The sequence below is a fragment of the Ursus maritimus genome, unplaced genomic scaffold (genome assembly GCF_017311325.1).
Source record: "Ursus maritimus isolate PB19 unplaced genomic scaffold, ASM1731132v1 scaffold_4, whole genome shotgun sequence".
NCBI lineage: Eukaryota > Metazoa > Chordata > Mammalia > Carnivora > Ursidae > Ursus > Ursus maritimus.
In genome coordinates this window covers 8,255,907-8,280,930 of record NW_024426552.1, presented here as the reverse complement: position 1 = coordinate 8,280,930, position 25,024 = coordinate 8,255,907, and the positions used below count along the sequence as shown (strand labels likewise).

The 25,024-nt window shown below is 45.4% G+C and overlaps 1 protein-coding gene across 2 annotated transcripts in view; it reads left to right on the top strand.

Annotated features, from left to right (window-relative positions):
* RIPPLY3 (ripply transcriptional repressor 3) overlaps nucleotides 1-10,280 on the top strand; it is an 11,520-nt gene extending 1,240 nt beyond the window's left edge. Inside the window, exons 1-4 of one of the 2 annotated variants that reach the window (XM_040621678.1) lie at nucleotides 961-1,072; nucleotides 1,976-2,042; nucleotides 6,035-6,102; nucleotides 9,132-10,280. In XM_040621678.1, the coding sequence (XP_040477612.1) occupies nucleotides 969-1,072; nucleotides 1,976-2,042; nucleotides 6,035-6,102; nucleotides 9,132-9,456 (564 nt within the window). In that variant the 5' untranslated portion in view covers nucleotides 961-968 and the 3' untranslated portion in view covers nucleotides 9,457-10,280. Of the gene's footprint in view, nucleotides 1-960; nucleotides 1,073-1,975; nucleotides 2,043-6,034; nucleotides 6,103-9,131 lie in introns of those variants that run through there. The other variant, XM_040621679.1, reaches the window with a different exon arrangement.
* Nucleotides 10,281-25,024: the final 14,744 nt, after the last annotated feature.

Sequence of the window (25,024 nt, the reverse complement as noted above, 5' to 3'; positions counted from 1 at the left end):
CCCCCCCCCCCCCAAGCCCTGCAGCCTGGGGAAGTGTCCTCAGGGCCGGGCGACTGTGGCTCCAGGCTCATCCAGGCGCTTTCTAAGCGAGCCCCCGGGGTAACTGGAGGAAAATCCCTCGCACCCGCACGCGGAGCCACGTTCTTTCCCAAGACCCGCGATGGTGGGCAGCGTGCTCTCTTCTCCCTCTCCTTTCCGCGGCCTTCCACCGCCTGGAAGCGTAGCCGTGTCTCCATTCTACCCGGTTCGCGCAGCGCCGTCGGGGCGTCCCGGGTGCCAGCGCTCCGGCACCGCAGACAGGGCAGGACCCCGAGGGTCCCGAGACATCCGTAACCGCGCCCCAAAACCACGCGGCCGCTTAAAAGGGATGGACGTGAGATCCTCCGGGCATCTGGGCACCTAGACGCTCCCGCAGGAACCAGAACCCCTAGGGCCGCGGGGAGTCCCAGAGGGTCGGGAAGAAGCCAGGGACCCCGCACCCGGCGGGGGAGGCCCCTGGGCAAGCGCCCCGCCACCCCCGACCCCAGAGGGAGAGTGTCCTACAGAAACACCCCCCGCCCCCCACGTGTGCTCCCCCCGGCCTTCCCCGACTCACTTCCCGCCGCCCATTCCCCAAGCTTCCTCGCCCCCGCCCCGGGCCACCCTCCCTGGGTTTCCTTTGTCTCCTCCACACCCTCGCCCTGAGCTTCCTGAGTCCTTTCCACGGATATTTCCCCCCTTCCCCATCTCACCCCCCGCGCGGCGCCCCTTCTGGAGCTTTTCTCGTCCCCTCCCCCTCTCCGGCTTCCCCGTCCCTTCCCAGAGCCGCTCCTGCGCCCTCCCCGCCCCCTCCTCGGTTTCCCTTGTCCCCTCCCGCCCCGCCCCCCGTTTTTAAACCTGGCGCCGAGCGCACTGGTAGGTGAGCGCCCTCGCCCGAGCGGCTAGAGGCGCGGCCGTGTCGCTGGCGCCGCTGGAGAGGTGGCGCAGCCATGAGACCCGAGGCGGCGGCCGGAGCCCGGGAGGCGCGGGGGCGCGTCTGTCACTGCCCGGCGGACGGTCCCCGGAGGCCACCGCCGCCGAGCGGGCCCGAGAGGTGAGGGTGTCCCCGCGGCTCCCTGGACGCGTCGAGAGGCGCGCTGCGCGTCGGTGCGGCGAGCGCAGAGCGGGATGCTCCAGCGCCGCGGAGCCCCCCCGAACCCGGGCTGAGCCCCGGAACCCGACGGCGACGCCGCGCAAGTTCCTTAGCCTTAGACGGGGACGCACAGCCCTCTCCATTTACCGCGCACAGTGCCGAAGTGTGGAGGCCCAGGAGGGGCCCCACGAGCAAGTGGGCCAACGCTTCCATTCATAGACCTGAAATTCGCTGGGCTGGGAACGTTGAAGTCTCGGAGCCTCTCACCTAGCCTTACAGGGGATCCCTTCACGTTGAGTGTCACACTCTTGATGACAGTCTTTGTTTGCCCTGCGCTTGGGGCTCAGCCCTTTCAAGGTAGTACAGTTAAAGGCAAATTAGTCGGGGAGGTTGGAAGGGGCTAGGTGACTAAGCAGCCAGAGAGGAGAAACCCATTCCCCCCTTTTGCATCGTAGAATCCTGTGGAATCATCTCTGCAGGGTCAAGATCCTTCAACAGCAGAGGGGATGTGGTTGAATTTAATAAGCAACATAGTAGCCAGCTACATTGGGGAATCAGTTGAAGAATTCAGTCAGACTGGGAGAGAAATCTCTCAACTAATGTGTCCCCTGATAATTGCATCAGATTTGGGACTTCTCAAAGCCCAGTGAAGGCAGAGAACTGAGAGTGTGGCAGGAGAACAAAAAACCCGCAAGTGAGATCAGTTTATCCGCAGACCAAGAGAGAATTTGAGAGAACTTTCTGCGGTATCCAGTGACTCTTTCTTAGTCAAACATTGGAATTGATAAGAATGATAACTCTTATGATAGAATTTAAAAGACAGCAGAAAATTCTGGGGTTCATCTCTGGTCCCTGCCTTTCCAGCCCCACACCGTGGAGACCTTGGATCCTCACACCCCAGGAAGCTGAGCTGACCAGAACTGGAAGGCAGGTAAGGTTAAGGTGGGCATTGTGGTATCAAAGGGTTCAGCCAGAAAGTGGCACACCTCGAAAGTGACCATGAAAGGCCTCCTCGGCCTGTCCCTCTCTTGGTCCTCTAATGCAGAAGTGCCTGTGGGGCTGGGAGAGGGAGTCTGGGTGAGCCGGCTGTTGACCAGACCTGAGTCGCTTGTATAGATTGGGCTTCTTTGCTTCCTCCTTGCAAAGCAAAGCCCTATGGCATGGCTCTTTCAAAGGCATTATGAGAGAGTTCTAGAAAAGAGCGCGCGAGAGATTTCTTTATGCTGAGTTTCCCCCCTGCAAACCAGCAGGTAGAAAGAGGAGGGGAGAAGGCTGCCCCTGTCCCCCTTCCATGCCATTACCGGCGGGCTGGTACCACAGTGCAAATAAGGGCAGAGACCAGTCTGGGGTGCCCAGAAGTTGTGGTTAAAAGTCCCCACCCACCATCTGGCCCTTTCTGAAGCACTTTTGCCCAGTCTGCAAGCGCTCCTGGGGTAATTCATGTTGTCTGAGCAAATACACTCTGGCCGAGGGCTTTGTGGGTAAAGATTAATCTCCACCACAATTCTTTTGTTTCCTGCATTGGTAACTAAATTGCTTTATACTTATTGAAGTAATGGCTTGCTTTCATAGAATTTACCTTTCCTTTTTAAAAACCTTAAATTTTAAGTTGACGGCTTTTATAATGCTGAAGAGCTAATCAGGCTGGAAAGGACCATGCATTTAATTTACCTAACATGTGGTATATGTTATGTGTGCAGTTATTTGTAATATGATAAGAAACTCAGGTGCATGAAAGCTGACCTTTGACTGTATTTTGAAATTCAGACTACTTTATTAAATTAGCCTGGATAATGGAAGTTTTAATTGTTGCTATTATTTAAAAAATGAAACAAATACAATCTATATCAAATTAATGCGAGATATGATTTTGTAGCCCAAGTTATTCTTAAATACATAAATATTCTTAAATAAATAAATAATGGAAAATAATTAACACCTTTTGCATTCAAGCTTAAGTTCTTAAACATAAGATTTAAAAGGTGCTTGGGAGAGGGAGAAATTATAGAAGTTTACAATTATCCAATTTTTTTGTTAAATGAAAAGTGTATGGAGCCTATCAGTTGTTGCAAGAATAAAAATACAATAGCACAGTATAGTTAGTACACAAGGCAGATGGGCTTTTTGCTATTAGGATGAGAAGGATATTTGTGAGAAAAATGATTACTTGCAGTGAAGTGTTAAGCTGTAGGGAGTTACTCGTTGATCGTCAACATGGCACAGTTCTGTCCATGGATTTTGAGAGGTGGGGTTGCTCTGAGGAGGCCGTAGCGCACGCTGCCCCGCTTGCCTGGCCAGGTCTTTGCAGAGCGCAACTGGCCAGACAGAAAGGACAGCAGCCGGCGACCGCATGCTCTACGTACCGCGCGCGGTTCCAGGACCCCGGGCAGGGTGAGCGCAGCCTAGCGCGGGGAGGGAACGCTTCTTACTCAACAGCGCCCTCTCCCGACAACACGCCAGAATTCCTTGGCTCCAGAGACCTGTTGTGTATTTCTCGAGAAATTCGAGGGCCGGGTTCAAGGCCCTGTGCCCTGAGCAACGGAGTCACCCATTGGGTACCCCTACCTCCCCTTGGGAGCTATCTCCCTCTCCAGCCTGGGGAAAATGAAAGACAGCCTAAGCCTTTGTTGATCTCTGTTACATTTCCCTCGTGGTCACTTGTCCACCTTGCAAGGGACGTGATTTCCTGAAAGGAGATGTGGGGGCTGGTGTTCTGCTGGGCTCATCCTCCCATTTTACAGGCTTCCCACACCATTGCTTTATCAGAGTCAGAGGCTGCATGGGGGGCAGAATGGGAGACTCTAATGAAAGTCTGCTTGTATCTGTTCTCTCACTCCTAAGGACACACACACACACACACACACACACACACACACACCTTTCCTTGTATACATTTCTGATCCCCTCGAATTATCAAAGTGTGACTGTTTGGACATTTCTGTCATCAGAAAATGATCTTTAATTAGAAAATATTTGTGGCATAAATTTTTTAAAGCTGTGTATGTTTGGGGGTGAAGTTTTACAGTTTTTAAAGGTGTATCATATGTTACACAGAGTCTGGTTAGAATTACTTAAAGGAAGCTGTTTTTCTGTACTACCACTGCCTTTTGGTGTCCACCAAAGTTTGCCTGTCGCATTAGGTGCTCTCCCCTCGCAGGACATAAGATCACCTCTGACAGCCCAGGATTGCTTACTGCCGTAGTGAGCGACTAGGGGTACTTTATAATCACAAACAGAGCTTAACACAGACACGATTCTCTGGAGTCCTCAAAAGGCGAACTTCATTTTGGAGAAGATTTTGTTCGAAGAGCCTCATTTTCTTTCCCTAACTTCGCTCACCACAGCAGATTGTAAAAAATACAGTTGGTAGGGGCGCCTGGGTGGCTCAGTCGTTGAGCGTCTGCCTTCGGCTCAGGGCGTGATCCCAGAGTCCTGGGATCGAGCCCCACATCGGGCTCCCTGCTCCGCTGGGAGCCTGCTTCTTCCTCTCCCACTCCCCCTGCCTGTGTTCCCTCTCTCGCTGGCTGTCTCTCTCTCTCTGTCAAATAAATAAATAAAATCTTAAAAAAAAAATACAGTTGGTAAAATACTATGACATTTGCTCACAAAGGCCACACGCCTATCACTGCGGGGTAGAATGGGTGTGATGATTGTGGGTGACAAACCTTCCTCACGGTCCCTCCTTGTCCTGCTCTAGCAGGTCTTTTCTCACTCCCCATCTGGTTCCTGCTAAACTCCATGCAGCCCCAGGGCGGGGGTTTCTGATCCATTGCCCCAGCCCATTTCAGCTCACTTTCAAGCTGTCCCAGGATGGTGTGTCCCAAGATGCCCCACTTGCCGCTTTCCGTAGTAACTGAAACTTTCAGAGTTCTGAGATCGAATGACAATTTCCAGCTTCGCAGCCCCTCAGATAACCTGAGTTCAGGCCAAGTTCACTGAGATTCAGGACCTCACGAATTTGGGCAGAATGGGGTCAGTCCTGGACAGGCAGAGTGTGAGTGTCCCTTCACCTCCCTAGCCTATGCTGGTCACAGCATGGACAAGCCTGGCTCCCTCTCTCTCTCTCTGCTTGTATCTCCATCAGTGTTGCCCTCAGGTGCTCAGATTGGCTTCCCTTTCCTCCACTCGTGATATTCAAGTGATTAAGTGGTTTTTTGAATACCACTGAAGTGCCCTTGCAGTCCACCTTTCCTTTCCCTTCCTGTCACTGTGCAGACCTTTATCCCTTCTTGCCCCATGCCTCCAAGGCCTTACCTCCCCAATCTAGGCTGTGCACTGCTCCCAGGGGCCACCATTATCCTTAAAATGCAGATCTGACTGTTGAACTCCTGGCTCAAAAATCAGCAATGGTCTCTAGTACTGTCTCCAGAATGAAACGCAGGCAAAAGTAGGCATTCAAGGTATCCTGTAATTGGGACTCAGCTTCCTGCTGGAGCCCTTTAAATAACACAGCCTCTCCTTCGTTCCACACTGGGCTCCACCCCTTCTCCACCTGTGTTCTCTGTTTTCCAGCTCCACCAGGAAGGGGCTCAGACTTGCACACCCAGATGCTGCCGATGGCTCTGCCAGGCCCTCCGAGAACCTTTTCCTCCTCCCTGCTTAGAATCGTTGGTATCTTGCCGTGTGAGGCTTTGTAGTGTAGTCTTTTGCCTACGTGTGTCTTTTCCCGTCAGATTAAAAAAGCCTGAGCTGAAGGACTGTGTCGGACTCATCTTTCCATCTTTGAATCCCTCACGGTGCCCAGGACATCTCTGACGACAGGGAGAGGAAGCGGGGCTTATCAAATACTGCGGAGGTGTTTAAACTGTCTCTAAAATTGGCATTGATACTAAGAAGTGCAGACTACTTAGATTTTATTTTTTAGAATTTCAGGATGCTAGGGTTCTTGACTTTGTCTGTGTTTGTACGTGTCTGTCTTTACAGCTTGAACCTGGAGGTGACCGACAAACTCCGGGATCAAAGGGGGCCTTTGGGTTTCAGCATCCTGTAAGGTAACATGACCTCACAGTAAGAAATAGATCATTTCCTTTTAATAGAAGCATAAATACACTTTAGGGTCTTCAACTGTGCATTCTCAACAAAGTAGAAAATAATTCCATATATTCTCTAATATTTAGTTATTATTATCCCAAGAAACTTCAAGAATCTTTTGTTGGATTTCTGGAATCCATTCGTTCATACATTCATGCATTCATTCAGTGTTCTAGTTGCAAATTGGATTGACCTCTTTCCTTTATGTCTTTTGTTTTTACCTCTCATTGTATATTATGTCTTGGGTTAAATTCAACGGGATATGAATTATATATGTGTGTCTGCTTATTTACTTAAATATTTAAGTCCATTCCGATTTCTTTCCCAGGATATCAGTTAGTAAATTGCCTAGAGCAAAGTACACCTTCAAAGTACATGTGTGACTGAGCGAGGGGTGGGACAGATGTTTCCACCGCTGTTGGCTCCTCCAGCCTCTCTGCGTTCCGGAGGTCCTGGGGGTGATCCGGACCCTCCCTGCTCTATCCCTCTTGCATTTCATCCACTTTAGGCAGGTGGCTTGTGCTCAGGATTTGTATCTGTTTCTCTGTCTCTTTCTCTCCCCATCTCTCATTTCCTTTGGCAAAATGAACCCCGTCTGTGCTGCCACTCCTCGTCAGAGTATTTTTACCCTGGTTATCCTGGAAGACTGAAAGCTTTAGTAAAATCCAAGGATCCTAATTGCTAGAGATGAAATCGAAAGCCCTTCAGACTGGTCAAAGAGTGATTTTTGGAAAAGGGAAGCTTTTCTTGTGCCCCTTCTCCAGTGGTCTTTATTCCCCATAGGGTCCCTTGGGAAGCTTTAAAAATACAGACACTGGGTGGCTCCCCTAGGGTGCTGACGCACTCCATCTGGGCAAGGCCTGAGTATCTGCATTTTTACAGGCTCCCCGGGTGATCCGAGCATGCACTGGGGTTGAGAGCCACTATCCTCTTCATGCCCTGCACCTCCTGCCACAGGCCCTCTGCTGCTGCTCCCCAACATTTGATTCATTGAAAATGCAGTGACTGGTGAGGCATGCATTATAAACCAAGTACACAATTTTACTTTATCTTTTTATTACACAAAATTTCAAACTTACACACAGTGGAGAGAATAGTCCAGTGACACCCCCCCCACCTGCCCATCGCCAGCCTCAATAATTAGCAACGATCTTCAAATCTGATCCTGTTTATCACCCTCTCCCAATTGTGTTTCTATTGTTGTTAGAATTTTTTTTTGAGATTTATTTATTTATTTGAGACAGAGAAAGAGAGAGAGAGAGAGAGCATGAGTGGGAGGGGCAGAGGGAGAGGGAGAGAATCCCAAGCAGACTGGGCACTGAGCACAGAGCTCCACGCAGAGCTCAATCCCACAACCCTGAGATCACGACCTGAGCTGAAACCAAGCATTGGACACTTAACTGACTGAGCCCCCCGAGGCGCCCCTGTTATTAGAATATTTTAAAGCACTTCCAGCCATCCTACAAATTCAAATTCCCCTGTAAATCCTTCAGCATTACAGCTAATATTTAATATGGCCAAACCCTAAACTATGTTTATATTTCTGTCATTATTTGTATTTTATATAATGTAGAAATATATATAAATTTAAAGAATATATATGGGTGTGTGTGTGTGTGTATAGATATAGATATATAGATATAAAATGGTTTTCTTTTTCTCTGTTTGTTGCAAAGTTCCCCAACCCCAGCACTACTGGCACTTAGAGCTGCCGAGCTCCTTGTTGTGAGGGGCTGTGGTGAGCATTATAGGATGTTTACCAGCAACCCTGGCCTCTGCCCGCTACATGCTAATAGCTTCTCCTCACTTGTGGCGACCAGAAATGTCTCCAGACCTTGTCACATGTGCTCTGGAGGCTGAGAATCCCTGGTTTCTCAGAAATCTTAGGAGGTTCAGAATTGTCATGTGTGATTTATAGTAGGGCGTTTTCTCTCTCTTTTCTTCTCTATCCAAAAAGAGAGAAATTGCAATCCGCTTTGCAGGGGGGCACGGCTGGCTCAGTTGGTGGGGTGTGTGACTCTGGATCTCGGGGTTGTAGGTCTAGGCCCCAAGTGGGGTGTAAAGATTACCTAAAAAAAAAAAAAAAAAAGAAATCAACTTTGCCAATAAGTAGTAGTCAAATGATAATTGCTCTCAGTTCCTCAGAAAACCTCAGGAAAAAATGCAAATAAATTAGTGAGTGAAACGTATAACAAGAAGGGGTTATGGGGAGAGTAAGGGATATTTTAAATACTTTCCATGTATAACTGTAATCCTAAATTCTACAAAACCTGGATTTAGAGTTCCAAATGTATATATTTAGGTTCTTTCCCTCCCTCCCTCCTTTCCTTCCTTCCTTCTTTCCTTCCTTCCTTCCTCCCTTCCTTCCTCCCTTCCTCCCTCCCTCCCGTTCTTCCTTCCTTCCTTCCCTCTATTCTTTAGACTAGACACATAGTCAGGGTTACTGTTTTCTGTTCTGGCAAAACGAGGAACCCGCCCCTACAGCTTCTCTATAACAACGCCCAGAAAAATTAGCTGCTTCTCTAGACTGGGGTTTCAGGGTCAAATTTCTTCCAGAGGTCAAAGGGTCACAACATTCCCCATGCCTGGGGGTGTTGGGGGGAGTGGGGCCTAATCTGAACAATGCATATATGGTCCAGGATGAGTGACGTTCTCTATTTGATTAGAGTGAGACCCTTCCTCTTGAAACTCAATGTTTTAATTTCCTTTTACTTTCATGGAAGCACACCCTTTTCCCCGTGGTGGACTCAGTTATCTGCTCGCTACCATTACAGCTCTTTTCTGACCTGGTATGTAGGCTTCCTTTTGCCAGGTCTCTCCACCTGCCCACGGTTTTGTGTTCTGATGGTTTAGAAAGCGCTCTCGTGTGCACCGGAGGCAAGATCAGAGGGGAGCTTGGGAGTTAGCTGCTTCTAGGGAAGAGGACCCGCTAGGTGGAGGTTAGCTTGTTTCAGGGTGATTAATGGTGTATTTGTTTCTTAAATATTAGACTTTATTTACCCATTTCAAAGCGCCAAGAGTATCTGCAGAGTTCTGGGGAAAAAGTGCTGGCCAGTTTTCCCGTGCAAGCCACCATTCACTTCTACAATGATGAATCCGATTCAGATGATGAAGAACAAGAGGAAGAAACCCAGTCTTCCAAACTTCAGTGCCAGGAGGCGGAAGGTCAGGCGGAGAATGGCCCAGGAGGGAAGGGCAGAGGTCAGCTGACAAACCCAGGATGGAGTTCTGTAGGACACAGTGACCTTGGTGGTAAGGGTCCGCTCCCTCACGGTGACTCTCTGGGGGGCACAGAGCGTGCCTCGCCCAAATAAATGGGGTCTCTCTCCCACACCAGACTTGGCTCACATGCGCTCCTGGGGACAGCTGTGCATTTCCCTGGCGTACCGGGGTCGGGGACTATCTCTGGCCAGCACGCCACTCACAGCAAGGACTTAGCTTGTGACTGTTCCTGCTCCTGGTGATTCTCTTCAGGGCGCTCACGCGCACCATCGGGAAAGGATTCTAGGACCAGGAGGCTTGTGTTGCCATGGTCGTTATCAGACGGGACCAACTTTCAAAGCACGTTCATAATGTCACTCTGCCACCAAGTGACAGATTATTCCAATATAGATTAATGACTCACTTATGCCTCTCACTTCACCTCAGACTCATTATTTAGCTATTTCTACTTTTGTAAAAAAAGGATTTAGATATTGTCCAAGGGTGGATGTGTTTGCTTAGTGGCATTTCAAAAATACTTATAAAAAATAAACAAAACCGAATAATTTCCATAAGAGTAACAGAAACTTTAAATATGGGTTTTTAAGGGCGACAATTCCGGTTAAAAATTTATGATCCTTGTCTGAGGGCTGAGTGAATGAAGATATCGAGAAAAGAGATTTAACTCTTAGTTGGGAACTGGTTCGGGCTTGTTACTTGAATAAAATAACACTGTTTTCGATCAAGCTATCTAATATAAAATTATTTTCATTTTTTAATATTTTGATGATCAAATGATTGTGTTCCACAAGTTTATTACTGAACTCTCCGATATGTGATTGTCTTCCTATATATAGTACGTTATATAAGTTTATACTTGAAATAAATATTTTGAAAGACAAAATGTTTGATAATCACTTTTTTTTGGTTTGACAATTTTATTTATTTATTTATTTATTTATTTATTTATTTATTTATTTATTTAATCTCTACACCCAGCATGGGGCTCAAACTCACGACCCCGAGATCAAGAGCCGCACCTGCCCTACCGACTGAGTCATCCAGGCGTCCCATGTTTAAGACACGTTTAGATTTAATTAGTCCCTGCTTTAAAGTTTTTACACGTTTGTCAGGATGTTTTCATATTTAACTCTTTAAATGATATTAATTGTTTTTAAGAATAAAAGAAGTGTGAAAAGAAAGCAAAAGGGATTATAGTCTTGATGCCCAAAAAGTCCATTAATATTAAAAAATTAGAATAATACATGCAAATATTTTAACAATCCAAACAGCATAGAAAAGTATACACTGACAAAGTAGAAGTCACCCTCTCCTGTTTTCCTCTTTCTCTGTGCACAGGTACCCAACACCAATCGGTTTTAATGCTCCACCCCTTTGAAAAGTGCTATTTGTTTTTTTCTTTTTAAAGATTTTATTTATTTATTTGTCAGAGAGCGAGAGAGCACAAGCAGGGGGAACGACAGGCAGAGGGAGAAGCAGGCTCCCGACTGAGCAGGGAGCCCGATGTGGGGCTCGATCCCAGGACCCCGAGAGCATGATCTGAGCCGAACGCAGACGCTTAACCGACTGAGCCAGCCAGGGGCCGTTTTGAGATTCTTTTTAAGTAAGTCTCTACACCCAGCGTGGGGCTCAGACTTACGACCCTGAGATCGAGTCTCATGCTTTACCAACGGAGCCAGCCAGGCACCCCTATTTCTTGTCTTTTTGATCCCAGCCGTCCTGACAGGTCTGAGGTGAGATCTCATTGTGGTTTTGGTTTGCATTTCCCTGATGATGAGCAGTACTGAGCATCTTTTCATGTGCCTGCTGGCCATCCGGAGGTCTTCTGTGGAAAAACGTCTATTCAGATTCTCTGCTCATTTTTCAATCAGATTGTTTGTTTGTTCGTTTTCCTTGGTCTTTTTTTTTCCTTTTCAGATTTTCTCTTAAAATTTTTTTATCAGTTAATTTTATTGTTTCTTTTACCTGTTTAAGGTACCTTTTTTCAGACTTAAAACAATTCTACCTGGAGTTATTTCGGAAAGGATTTAAGATGGCCTTCTAACAGAAAGGGTTTTAACAGAAAAATATTATAAGTGTCATCCCTACTGTCCCTCCAGGCAATGCTTGAAGTGAGGCTTCAGTCATCACATTTGGCTTTGCTCAGTGTTTCTTAATAAATCACTTTTCCTAAGGGAAAAAAGATCTGGCCCAATCTCCAAGTTCCCATCAAGAAAACAAACTTGGTCCACCGTATATTCACTTATAAACTGTACGTTACATGGAACCATTAGAAGTTGCTGATGTCTGGCTGTTTGGACCTCCATTTTCCTCCATTCAGAAAACGAAAAATAAAAACCACCTTGATGGTATTTTTCTAAAACCTGCATTTCTCCTTCACTTTCTGCAATAACTTGCCTAATAATGATGAAGAAAGTGGATTTCACATGTGGCGCCGTCTACCTACCTTTCCCTTGAAACCTCTTAAAAATTTGCATCAAAGCAGCCCCTCCAACAAAGGGTGACATTAACCAGGTTTCCGTTAAATATATTATTTCGAATACGTAATGTGTGGTTCGGGCTGACTTCTGTGGGGCATCTTTTAGTGGTTCACAAAAAATAGCTCCTAATGAATGTGATTATTGAGTCTGAATCTTGTGACTACCGCAAGCTGAAGCACGTTAGGAACATTGGTCCTCTCACCCAGCTGGATGGCAAACCTCCCACACCGGGTAATTGGTTGCAGTTTTTGTTTCCGCACATTTCCAGCTTTTCATGGGGCCTTCCAGCTGATTTGCTAACAAAAGAACGCATTTCAGTGAGTTGACCAAACGGTTTCCTGTTTGCTATTTTAACCACTTTTACTGCGGTAGGAAGAAAAAGTGTTTTCCCAGTGCTGTTTCTTTGTGAACTTCTGTGTGAAACAAGAAATTGCAGAAAAATCTGCTAAACGTCATTAAGTTTGGTGACACTTTGTATAATACTAGATTGAGGATCACATGGTTTTGAACATATCAGTAGTAGCTGACGTATCATCTATGTTTTTTTTTTTTTTAAGATTTTTTTATTTTATTTATTCGACAGAGATAGAGACAGCCAGCGAGAGAGGGAACACAAGCAGGGGGAGTGGGAGAGGAAGAAGCAGGCTCATAGCAGAGGAGCCTGATGTGGGGCTCGATCCCATAACGCTGGGATCACACCCTGAGCCGAAGGCAGACGCTTAACCGCTGTGCCACCCAGGCGCCCCGTATCATCTATGTTTTGCTTGAGGTTCAATGATAATGTGAAATTCTTGAGAATTTCAATTATTTTTTTGCTCACTTCCTGTCGGGTCTTTTCACCTGTTATGGGGCTAAAGATGAGCTTGTTAGAAAAGCTGAGGTTTCAGCCTTACCATTTTCTTGTGGTTTGCTTGTACTCAGATTACCTGTATTATTTTCAACGCAATTTCTTGGGCAGAAATTGTTTTTTTAAGCTATAATTCACATACTATATAATTCACACTTTCAGAGTATACAATTCAGAAGTTTTATTGCACGTTTGCAAAGTTGCATAACCACCCCCACTACCTAGTTCCAGAATTTTTTTTTTTTAATGTAGTGTGGAACCCAACACGAGGCTTGAACTCATGACCCTGAGATCAAGACCCGAGCTGAGATCAAGAGTCAGATGCTCAGCTGACTGAGTCACGCACGCATAGAATAGTTTCATCTCTCCAAAAAAACCTACCACACCCATTAATGTTCACTTCCATTGCTCCATTCCCCCCAGTCCCTGTCAACAAATGATCTCCTTTCTGTCCGTCTGGATTTCCTATCGTGGACATTTCACGTAAATGGAATCATTCAACATGTGGCCTCTTGTGTCTGGCTTCTTTCTCTCGGCATGTTTCCAAGGTTCATCCGTGGGGTAGCCTGTGTCAGAGCTTCATCCCATGTAAATTAACAGAGCTTAAATTAAATTATCTCTTAAAACTTTTAGGTTTAAAAAACTTCAGAAGGCCCAGTATTCCCTATGGCTCCCCTTGCACTCTCCCCTGGGGTGTGTGCACCCAGTGAACAGACCACACCCCCTACCCCCTGCCACCTTGGTTAAGGCACAGAGCTAACACCTTCACCAATTCAGTCTTGATTTCTGTATGATTCAGTGACATTGGCTCAGAGAAAATGTCGATCTGAATAAGGAAATAAGCAAGTCCTTGTTTTGCAAATTCCTGTTATTGGCTGGCCTTGCAGCACCTGACCCATTGCTCCCCAATGGAATGTTCCGGTGTGTGGTGCACAGTGCATTTTCAGTAGCGTCATCCTCCTTCAGAGGAAATAGAATATTTGTGGTCAAAGACGACTGCAAAGAAATAAAATATGCACCACCCGCAAGCCAATAGGCACCCTCATTTAGTTGATTTTAAAGTAAGGCATAGGGGCAGCAGGTGGCTCAGTCAGTTAAGCGTCCAACTCTTGATTTCGGCTCAGGTCATGGTCTCAGGATCATGAGATCAAGCCCCATGTTGGGCTCCCCACTCAGCGGGGAGTCCGTTTGAGATTCTCTCTCTCTCTCTCTGTCCCTCTACCCCCTGCTCTCTCTCTCTCAAATAAATAATCTTAAAAATAAAAAAGGCATAAAGCTGCTCTCTGAAATTTATATAAAAGATTATCATTTCTCTTCATATTCCAGAGGCCTATTTGAATAATATATTGAAGAACATATTTTTAGAGGCAATTTCATAGCAATTTTGTTATAAATACTAACATTAAGAAAATAAAAGCATCCTTTCTTCCCTCTAGGCTAATTTTTCATTACAAACTTTTTATTGAAGTGTAACACACCTGTGAAGACATATAGCACACACGTGCTATGTATTTGCAAGGTTAATACACTCATGCAAACAGCACTCCGATCAAAAAGAAAACACAGCTAGCCCCCTAGGAGAACCCCGTGTGCTCCCTTCCAGTCACTGCCCCTTCCTACGCTATAGACTCCGTTTGACTGGTTTTGAACTTGGGATCAATAGGATCATGGACATGTGCTCTTTCGTGTGTGGCTTCTTTCCTTAACATTCGTTTGTGAGATTCTTTCATATTGTTGGGCAGTTGTAGGTGGCTGGTTCTCTGCTGAATAGACCCCCACGGTGCAGCCATACAACCATTTATTCATCCCTTCCCCCCTGGGGAGTATTTGGTTAATTTCTAGTCGGGGCTATGAGGAATAACACTGCTCTGAGCATTCCTTGTCCTATAGGGGGACTTGGGCCCCTGCCCACATCTGCTCCCCTCCAGCCAGACACTAAGGACTGGGGAGAGGAGGTATGGGCCAGGAAGCTCTGGAAGAAAAGAATGTGGTTACCAGCAAGGCCATTCTTTTCTTTGAGATCTTTATAAATGGGCTAGAGCTCAGAAGTGCCAGGGAGCCAGTGAGTGAGCATGGGCAGTGGGCGCTTGGTTCTTCCTGAGTTGGGATTTTGTAACAGGGTTTAGGAGCTCACTTCATTAGGATTGTGAAATGAAAATATGAAAGGGGACTGGGACATTCGCTCCCTTAAGATCCTGGAGAAGAAAGTCTAAGAATTCTTCTCTGCAGGTTCCAAGAAGTTTCCAGGAACTTAGTAATGTTTCAACCAAGCACTCGAACTTGTCTGATGCTTTGACCTACAGAGAAAATCCAATTACAGGAAAAGTCAAATCTGAGAATAGAATCCATATGCCCCAAAGTGCCCCCTTCTCAGCAATGAGCCCAGGCCCCTTCCCCACCTCCCTGTCCCAGTGACTGGGCAGCTTTGTTCAATGGGAATTATTTACACTGACCACAGGGCACATGACACTATTCTTACCTATTTCTGTAGCACATCCCTGCCATGCTAATTTTATAGACTCTACTAAGATTTTCCCATTATTTTATTTTGGACCCTGCATGATCAACTGAAATCAGAGGGATTTTTTTTTTTTTTTTGGTTCGTTTGTTTATTTGGCCAACTAATTTTTTTATAATAATTTTTTATTATGTTATGTTAGTCACCATACAGTACATCCCTAGTTTTTGATGTAGTGTTCCACGAGTCATAATTTGCATGTAACACCCAGTGCTCCGTGCAAGGGCAACTCATTTTTAATCACCTTTTCCTCCTTGTGATAGCTCATTAAAGAGGCAAACTACCCATTTTCTGTGTCTGCATGAGTCATTTTTGTAGAATTTCTGGTGAAAGACCAATGCATAAATAGGTAATTTTTTAGGATGCTTATGAAAATGACAGATATTTATAAGAACAACTCCAACTTCGTTGGAGTTGGCTGGACAAATCTAAAATATGATATCATTATAATACTACATTATATCATTACAAGGTAACATTTACAAGCAGATTTTATTTTTATTTTATAGTTTGAAATAATTCAAAAAGATGCTCAGCAGCTTAGCCATTACAGAAATGAAAATATAAAACCACAGATTCTGTCATGGACCTACTAGAATGATGATAAATTTTTTTAAGATTTTATTTATTTATTTGACAGAGAGAAAGCACAAGCAGGGGGAGAGGCAGAGGGAGAAGCTGGCTCCCCGCTGAGCAGGGAGCCTGATGTGGGACTTGACCCCAGGACCCCAGGGCTACGACCTGAGCCGAAGGCAGACGTTCAACCAACTGAGCCACCCAGGAGCCCGCAGAATGATGATAATTTTTAAAAGACAGACAATAACAAGTATTGGCAGAGATGTGGAGTAACTGAAAGTCTCATGCCTCACGGGTGGGAATGTAAAATGGTTGAGTTTGGAAAACAGTTTGGCAATTTCATTAAAAAGTTAAACACAAATGACAACACAAGTCAGCAGTTCCACTCCTAGGAGTCTCCCCAGGAGAAATGAAAATGTTTGTCCACAGAACGACGTGTACACCAACGGTCATAGCACCTTTATTCGTAATAATCCCAAATGAAAACCATCCAAAATGTACATCACCTGGTGAATGGATAAGTAAAATGTGGTCTATCCACGCGATGGGATATAATTCAGTAATAAAAGGGATGACATGTAACACCAGTGCATGCTAAAACACGAACGGACCATGAAAACGTGAGGCTAAATGAAAGAATCCAGGTGCCACAGACTACGCTGCATGATTCCATTACATGAAATGTCAAGAAAAGGCTTGCAGCATGCTTGGAAAGAGAGCCGTTGTCCAGGAACCAGGTCGTGGGATCTTGTGTGGCAAGCGTGGGGCACCCGCCTGTCTCCAGAGGGCAGCGGAGAAGAGCGCCACGGAGTTTTGAACAGGAGAATGATATTATCAGGTTTGTGCTCTGAGGCGGCTTTCCATCCCGAGGCAGGACTGGGTTCAAGAAAATCAGGGGCGCCTGAGTGGCTCAGTCGTTGGGTATCTGCCTTCGGCTCAGGGCGTGATCCCAGGGTCCTGGGATGGAGCCCCACATCAGGCTCCTCCGCTATGAGCCTGCTTCTTCCTCTCCCACTCCCCCTGCTTGTGTTCCCTCTCTCGCTGGCTGTCTCTCTCTCTCTGTCAAATAAATAAAATCTTAAAAAAAGAAAAGAAAATCAGACAGGAGACTGTCACAGTGGTGAGATGCTGGCTTGAACCCCAAGAGGAAGGCAGGAGAGGAGGACACCTACTTGAGGACGGACGTTTCTGTATGTACATTTCTGAGCGCTTGACGCACCTGCTGACTAGATACCTGACTGCCCATTGCTCTCCAAGTCCATGCTGTCCCGTTTATGCAGGTAATGTGCTTTAGAAGCCCCCAGCTACTTCCCCTTCTCTCTGTCTTCCTATGGTGCGATTTTGTCATCAACTGCTCCCTGAAGGAGAGCTGTTCTCTGATTGTGGATAAAGAAAATCAAGAGCTTCATGTTAAGCGTGTGATTTCCCCTCTCCTTTCCCACTGTGCCCGGGCTCCTCAGGAGATTGAAAGGCATGCTTCTTCCTTCTTAATAGTTCTAGACCATAAATCTAAGTATGCAAGAAAAAACAAAGGGAAAAAAAGAGAGAATAGGCAAATCTATAATGATAATGATATATATAAAAATATTTATATAATTATATAAATAAATAATTATGTAAATAATCTACATAAATAAATAAATATATAAATGATTTGTATAATTAAATAAATAATTATATAAATAAAAATTATATATAATTATATTAGAATATATGCATTAGAATATATAATGCATTATATATAATATATATACATATAATGGTTGCTTAGTGCTGGGAGTGGGTGCCTTTTCGTGACAGAGATTGACTGTCGATAGGTACAAAGAAGCTTTTTTGGGTGATGGAAATGTTCTAAAACTGGATTATGGTGATTGATGCACAATTCTAGAAATTGACTAAAAGTATTGAATTGTGCAGTGCCACGAATGGGTAAATATACGGTACATAAGCTACACCCCCAATAAAGCTGCTAAAAAAAAAGCTTAGATTCTTCTATGAAAACACTATTTGTATCTTTTTTTAGCCACTGAACCAATAAATGAACAATGCAATCCTTTTTTGGCATGAAAAAAATTTACATTAAAAAAAGAAGTAATCCAAAGGAGAAAGCTCAAAAGAAATCATTTGGTTTCTTAGTTTTTGACTGCCTGGGTTTCTCAAGGCCCTGTCTTCTGCACACTTGCAGTGACCTCTGAGCCATCCATCACCAAGAGGTCTTCAGGATGATGGCTTCGGTTCCAAAGTAAGACACGATGGGAAGACCGTTTGCTGAGACCCAGTTCATCATTAAGCTAGATCTTTCTGTGAGCATCTTAAATTACTTCTAACTCCAAGATTATGTTGTTGATCAAGGCGGAAGGACTCTGGCCCGTGTTTAAGTTAGGTGTAAGACTTGGGGCTCATTACCAACAATACCAAACAATAATGGTCACCAGCTGTCATAATTTGGCGCCTCTCCAAGTACATCAACTACACCTGCAAATGCAGAAGTTTTCCAAAGTTCTCAATGATACACTGATCCTAGCAATAGTTATAGCTACAATCTAGCTCATTAAAAGATATTTTTAAAAATTTATTTAAGGGGCTCCTGGGTGGCTCAGATGGTTGAGCCTCTGCCTTCAGCTCAGGTGGTGATCTCTGGGTCCTGGGATCGAGTCCCATGGCAGGCTTCCGGCTCAGTGGGGAGTCTGCTTCTCCCTCTCCCTCCGCAGCTCCCCCCTGCTCATGCTCTGTCTCTGTCTCTCTCTCAAATGAATAAATAAAATCTTTAAGAAATTTTATTTAAAAATATATTTCTTGGGGTGCCTGGGTGGCTTAGTTGGTTGGGTGTCCGACTCTTCATCTCAGCTCAGGCCTTTTTTTTTTTTTTTTTAATAATGATTTTTTATTATATTATGTTAGTCACCATAGAGTACATCCCCGGTTTTCGATGTAAGGCTCGATGATTCATTAGTTGTGTATAACACCCAGTGCACCATGCAATATGTGCCCTCCTTACTACCCATCACCGGTCTATCCCATTCCCCCACCCCCCTCCCCTCTGTAGCCCTCAGTTTGTTTCTCATAGTCCATAGTCTCTCATGTTTCATTATCAGGGAGGACTTCTTGGAGGAGAGATGAGGGCTGAGTTTTAAAGAGTGACATTTAATTAAACAATAGGATGTGAGAAGATCCTTGTAGGTATGAATAAGAAGGCATAAAGATCCAGAAAAAAATAAAAGCTGGTGAATTTCTGAACTGCAAAAGACAGTTTTGAAATGACAGGATTAAAAGAAGTGAGCAAGAACATGACAGGAATGAAAGCTGGAGAGGGAGGCAAAGGAGCGATCTAGACTTCCATCAAGTCTCCTCTATTCTCGTAAAGTCCTGTCAAGCTTCAAGGATGCTGCCTCTTAGCTCTGGAAACAAGAGGCATCGGCGTCCCAAGTTTGCATCCCTCCTTCCCGTGATTTCCCCAGCCTTATAGATGCAATGTTTACTGCTCCTCCAGCAGCCTTGATGTCTCCTCAATCCTATTAAGTGTGCTTTTTTTTTTTTTTAAACTCCCATGGGTGAGTCCTGGGAAGAGCTGCAGATGTGTTTTCCCTATTTTATGGAGGACCCGGAAGAAAAATGGCAAGGCACTCTAGACATGGCTGTTGGCTTGAAGAGGTGTAGTGTTCTGGACGTAAGGTGACTGTGACCTCTGGCATCATAGTCAGAGCTCCACTTGGTTGAGGCATGTTTGCTGTCAGCTCTGTATGCCTAGAACCCATCCGGTTTCCTTCCAGCAATAGCAGGTGGGCATGTGTTCCAGACCGGGTTGATAATAGGCCCAGGCTCTGGCCACAGGGACTGGTCCCGACACCAAAGCTGTAAGGGTATGGTGCCAGCCTGCCGGGGTTTCATCTCAGGGTGACACCTGAGGGAATGCTCCTCCCAGGTAGAGCGATGCAGAGATGAGATTTGGAGAGTCACAAAGACCCAGTGGCTCGAAGCCCAGGACTTTGTGAGCCATAACATCAATCCTATCTTGTGGCTTTGTGTTGTCATTGTTGACGCTTGTTTGTTTTTCCTTATTCTATTTTGCTTCAGGTTTCTGTCAGTGGTAATCTTGAGAGTCCTAAAAAGCCCAGTCCTTCTAAGCTGGAAATGGTCAGACCTCAAGAAACTATACACAGACCCTGGAGTAATTCCTAGAAATTCTTTGGAGACCGCTGGGATATAATGAGAAAGGTGGAGGGCACGAAGAGAGTACCCCTCCTTCTCAGAGTGAAGACATCACCTGATGTGTCGTGTATAATGAGGTCCGGAGTTGGGAAGGCATGGGTTCTGGTCTTGTTTCCATCTCTCCCTAACTCTGAGACCACACATTCTTTAAACTTCTTCCCTCGATGTCAAATGGATGTAAGACTAATACCCACCTCACAGGGTTGGAAGGAAAAATGCCAGAGAACTTGGAGCAGCACATAGCACAACAGAGAACAATGTTAATTCTCCTGTGGATTAGGGTGTTTTGTTGTAGGCCAACTCATCAGTATATCACAAACCTTGCCGGTTCCAGGGGAGGAGATGACTGAACCAAGAGCCTCTGCGGCTTGATCAAAAGACAGTTGACAGCCAGTCCTCACCTGTCCCATCTGTATACTTGCAAAATTCTCTTTGCTTTCTATCTCCCAGAGCAGAAGCTCAGCAAAGATGAATGAATTATAAAAATGTCTTCCTCTAAAATGCAACTTCCCTTGACATGCATGTGGTACAAACACCTTTTGCTCCATTCATATCTGGTGAGATGTTCTATCCCTCTGCCATGGTCCATAAACGCATATCCATTTATACATGAATAAATATACGTCCATCTCAGGTGGAAAATGCCTTAAAGGGAGAGGCTGGGTCTGTGTATCTCACTCCCTGCAGAGCTCAGCAGAGTGTTATGGAAAAGCTTGGATTGCTGTTTTATCAGGCACAGGAAGAGGGAAAAAATGGAGAGGGGGCCTGTTGAGCTCTTACTATGAGTCAGACAATAGGTTTAGGCTGAAAATATACCATCATCTTTGATTGTCTCCACAACCCTGGCTGTTGTATGCATTCAAACATTGGATACTGAGGCTCAAAAAAGCAAAATTATGTACCCACACGGGAAAGCTACTTCGTGGCAGCCTGGCTCTATGTCTGTGGTTTTCCCACCTCCCAGTGGAATGATTGGGGTGTCCGGCAGATTCGGTTCTCAGCTCCACCATTTACGCATTAGCTTGAGCAATTTTTTTTTTACCATCTCTGAGCTTCATTTCCTCTTCAATAAAATGGAGTAGTTATACTCACTTCACAGGATGGTCATGAAGATTAAATGAGGTCATGAAGATTATGGGGTTTAGAACAATGGCTGGTGCTTTGTAAGCATTGAACAAATCGTAGCTGCTTTCACATGGTTGTGTTATTTACCATTATTTCTACTGTGCCCTCTTGTCTTCCTACGTTCAGAGCCCAAAGGCTATTTGGCAAGAGGTGCTTCTGGTCCTGTTTTCAACCAGAGATGTCTACAGCTGCGGCAGGCACGGTGCTGATGCCTGCAGGCCTGTGCACACACCACCTTTCTCACACCCACTGCACAAGTTCAGGGCATCTGAGCCTGGCTCCAGGCTGCCCGAAAGCCTAGAGAACTGCTTCCCGTGGGTACAAGAGCCAAGGCTAGCTTTCAGCCCTGGCTGCAGCACAGCTGGTGGCCTCCATCTCCCCCATAAGGAGGCCATATGGACCAGGCTCTTTCTCCAGCAGTGGGCACTGCACAGGCAACACAGGCCATGAAATGAGCTTTTATCACCCAGGCCTTCTTCTTGTTCATTTTCTACTGCTGCCTGACAAACAACTGTTGCACTTCCCAGCATGACAAAGTATCTAGGGTTTGCTCTACCATCTACCCCACAGCAAGGGTGGACTGAAGAAAGCAAGACCCCCTCACTTCTCCTCTGGCTTTTGTGTTTCTTGTGACTTGGCTGCTCACATGACCCCTTCCAGTAGCCCTGCTGCAGAAAGAGGGAAAGCCTAGATACATACTCTTCCACTGCTGACGCCTCTCTCCTTTATCTTGGGAAGCAGTGAGGTTGAGCTAAAAGGAGACAAAACTGGGAGTCAGACAGGGAAGGTATGAATCCTGGTTCTGCAATTTCCTCAACTGAAGGACAGTGGGCAAAACACTTGTCCTTTTGGACTCTCAGTTTTCTCTTCTGTCAAATGGGCTCATGATCCCTATAAAACCACACAATTGTTGAGAGAAGGCAATGAATGGTTTCAGAAGCCCTACAGAGCAAGATAACCATTCTAGTTCCCTTCAAATTTCCTTGCCATGGGATTGAATTTGTCTGAAGGAAAGTTAACGGGAGTCATCCAGATTAATCTCTCTATCTCCGTATAAAATATTTGAAGGTTCTTCTGGTAGAACAAGGATCAGCAAACTTGCTCTGTAAAGAGCCATATTATAAATATTTTGGCTTTGGGGGCCATATGATCTCTGCCACAACTATGCAACTCTGCCACTGTGGCACAGACAGGGTCACAGATAAATGAGTGGGTGTGGCTATGTTCCAATAAAACTTTATTTACTACAGCAGGTGGTGGTGGGCTGCACAGGCTGGAAGCCTGTAGACTGCCCACTCCAGCCTTAGATGTTCAGAGCGTTTGGAGCTGAGGAAGAGCATCCCCTTGCCAGCGAATCAGAGGGCCAATATCTTCTTTCTGCCAACATCCCTTCGGAAACCCACCCATCAGAAAGGCAGAACCCATGCCAGCTGCCGAAATTCTCTCTCTGCCTTTGAGAAACTGGAAGTTTAGATTTATGCACATGGCAATTTGTTTCACATAATTCTGTCAGTAATTACACCGACTTCCACTAGCAGCCATTAGGTAAATGATTTGGCCCTTTCCCCTGAGTAATATTTTCCCCCACTGAAATAAATGGAGGGTGCACTTCTCTCCTATAAGTGAAGCATATTATTTGCCTCATCACACAAGGCAAATGCGGTAGCTCCAAGCTATTAGTCTATCACCGCAGCGATCAGACGGCCAGGAGCCAGAAGTAATTTACAACAGGGAAGTAAACAGGGCCCCAGATAAATAAATAAGAGGCCTGGGCTGGTCTGGGGCCTGAAAAGATTAAGTAATGAGACTATCTAGCGAGAGATTTAGTGCTAAGTGAGCTAGGACCAGAGCAGCCTCCCATGGAGGAATCAAATTATATCATTGGAAAGAGATATTATTGAAGTCCCTCATGCTGAGCTGGGAAATCAGCACTTCTTGGGAGGGGAGGGCTGCCATCATTAGCATAGCAATTTGGGACTCCACACTGAAGACCGGCTAATTAGCTACAGGTAAATGGGTTATTTATGACAGGTAAGCAGGGTACAGGGCCCCTGCCCACTAGAAAAACCTGGTGAGTTCCTCAGTGTCTGCTGGGTTATAAGTAACAGGCGAGGGTCTTTTTTCTTAAATGCACAGGCTCCTTATAAAGAATGTGTCCTTAGAGAGGTAACTCACTAGGATGGGAAAGAAAATCCTGTTCAGGCTGATACCAAGCTGACCTTAGCTTTTTAATTTCCGAAATTCCTAGGGGGTGGAAATTCAAATATCCCAGGGCTTGTCGTCCCTGGGAGTAGTTTCCACCACCCTACTTCAAGAAGACTTGCTCCTCTCTTCCTTTTGTTAGTACTGCCATTCTTCTAACACCAGGCTGAAAGCCCCAGGGAGTCAGCCTCCACTCATTCCTTTTGATTACCTATTTTGTTGATTCTTTCCTTGGAATGGCTCTCATGAGGGGTTTGACCTTTCAATTCCCTTCCTCACGTATGTCATGATGTAACTACCAGGGGGCAGTCATAATGCTTCCATAGAACTTCCAACAACACTATCACAGATAAGAATCAGTCATCCTTACTTCTCCAGCAAATCCATTACTAGTATTAGATCTTTCAAAGGAATATCCTTTAAGATAACTGCTACCCCAGCCAGCCTGACCCCTCAAGCATCAATACTTGATCCCTCATAAGCCAATGATCCTTCTTCCATGGTTTCTCGTCCCTGTCACTTAATGAAAAATGATGGCCAAGGTATGAATGAATCTTTGGGCTGTTCCCTCAGCACCAGACCAAGCATCTGAGGGCTGGGATTTGTGAGTTCTCTACTGCTCTGTGCCTCAGGTTCTCCAGCTGTAAAATGAGTGCACTGGTCTAGAAGTCCCAGAAGGTGCTATTTGGTGTTGGTAATCCATGAAGATGATGCTTCTTTCTTTCTGAGGGGTTACTGTACAGACAAGAGCTCACACAGAGCTTGGCACAGAAGGAAGAGGCACATGTGTGATCAAAAATTGTTCCATTTGCCATGGAAGGAATGAGAAAAAGATAAAAACAAACCTGAAATACATTCCCCCCCAAATATTCAAATATTTCTATTCTCTTGCTTTCCTTTCCTTTGTCCTCCACTGAGTCTTTATCTTTACCACCTCTGCCCCACATTTACTTTTTGCTGGTGGTGGTCTTCCTTTATCCCTCTCTTTCTTATTCCAGGTTTTCTTCCTTTCATTACATCCTATCTTCCCTTTTTTCCCCATTCATCAAATAAGGATGCCCTCCTCTTTTCACCATGATGTGGAATTGAAAGTGGTGACTAGGTCAAGCTGTTCAGAACAGCAGCATCCCTCACGATCACGGAGTCTGGAAGGCCTGCATTCCACAGTGTGGCACGGATGGTGGGCCCATTACTGAAGGCTGGTATGTGTACAGAAGGGAGAAGTGGTGGATAGGGGCAGGAGGCAGGACAGGCGTGAAGAAGAATAAACAGTAGGTTGGTGTTGCAGCTTTATACAACACCAGCCAGAGACTTGGACAGAGTTATTTTGGAAAACGTTAATAATTTGATGTTCCAGTATGGCTCTGGTTCAACTGACTTAGAAGATAGGGTTCACTTCAGGTTTGGACTAATTTACCAGATGTCTTTTCAACAATCTCTGGTTTAGATCTCAGATCAAGAGAAGAATAATTTCGAGGTTTAGGTCAGTGTTCAGTAAATTAGTGTAATCTATTCTTTTTTTTTTTTTTTCCCCAGACTGAGGTTTGGTTTTTGTTTGATTCCCCACTAGTCTTCTTTTTCCTTCTTTGTAAAGCCTTCACTGAGCTGAGGCTCCCAATAGCTACACAATCACTTTCAATGCCCATTAGAAGTAAAAAAAATCACTGAGGCTGGGAGATGAAACAAACATAGTTTATCTTTTC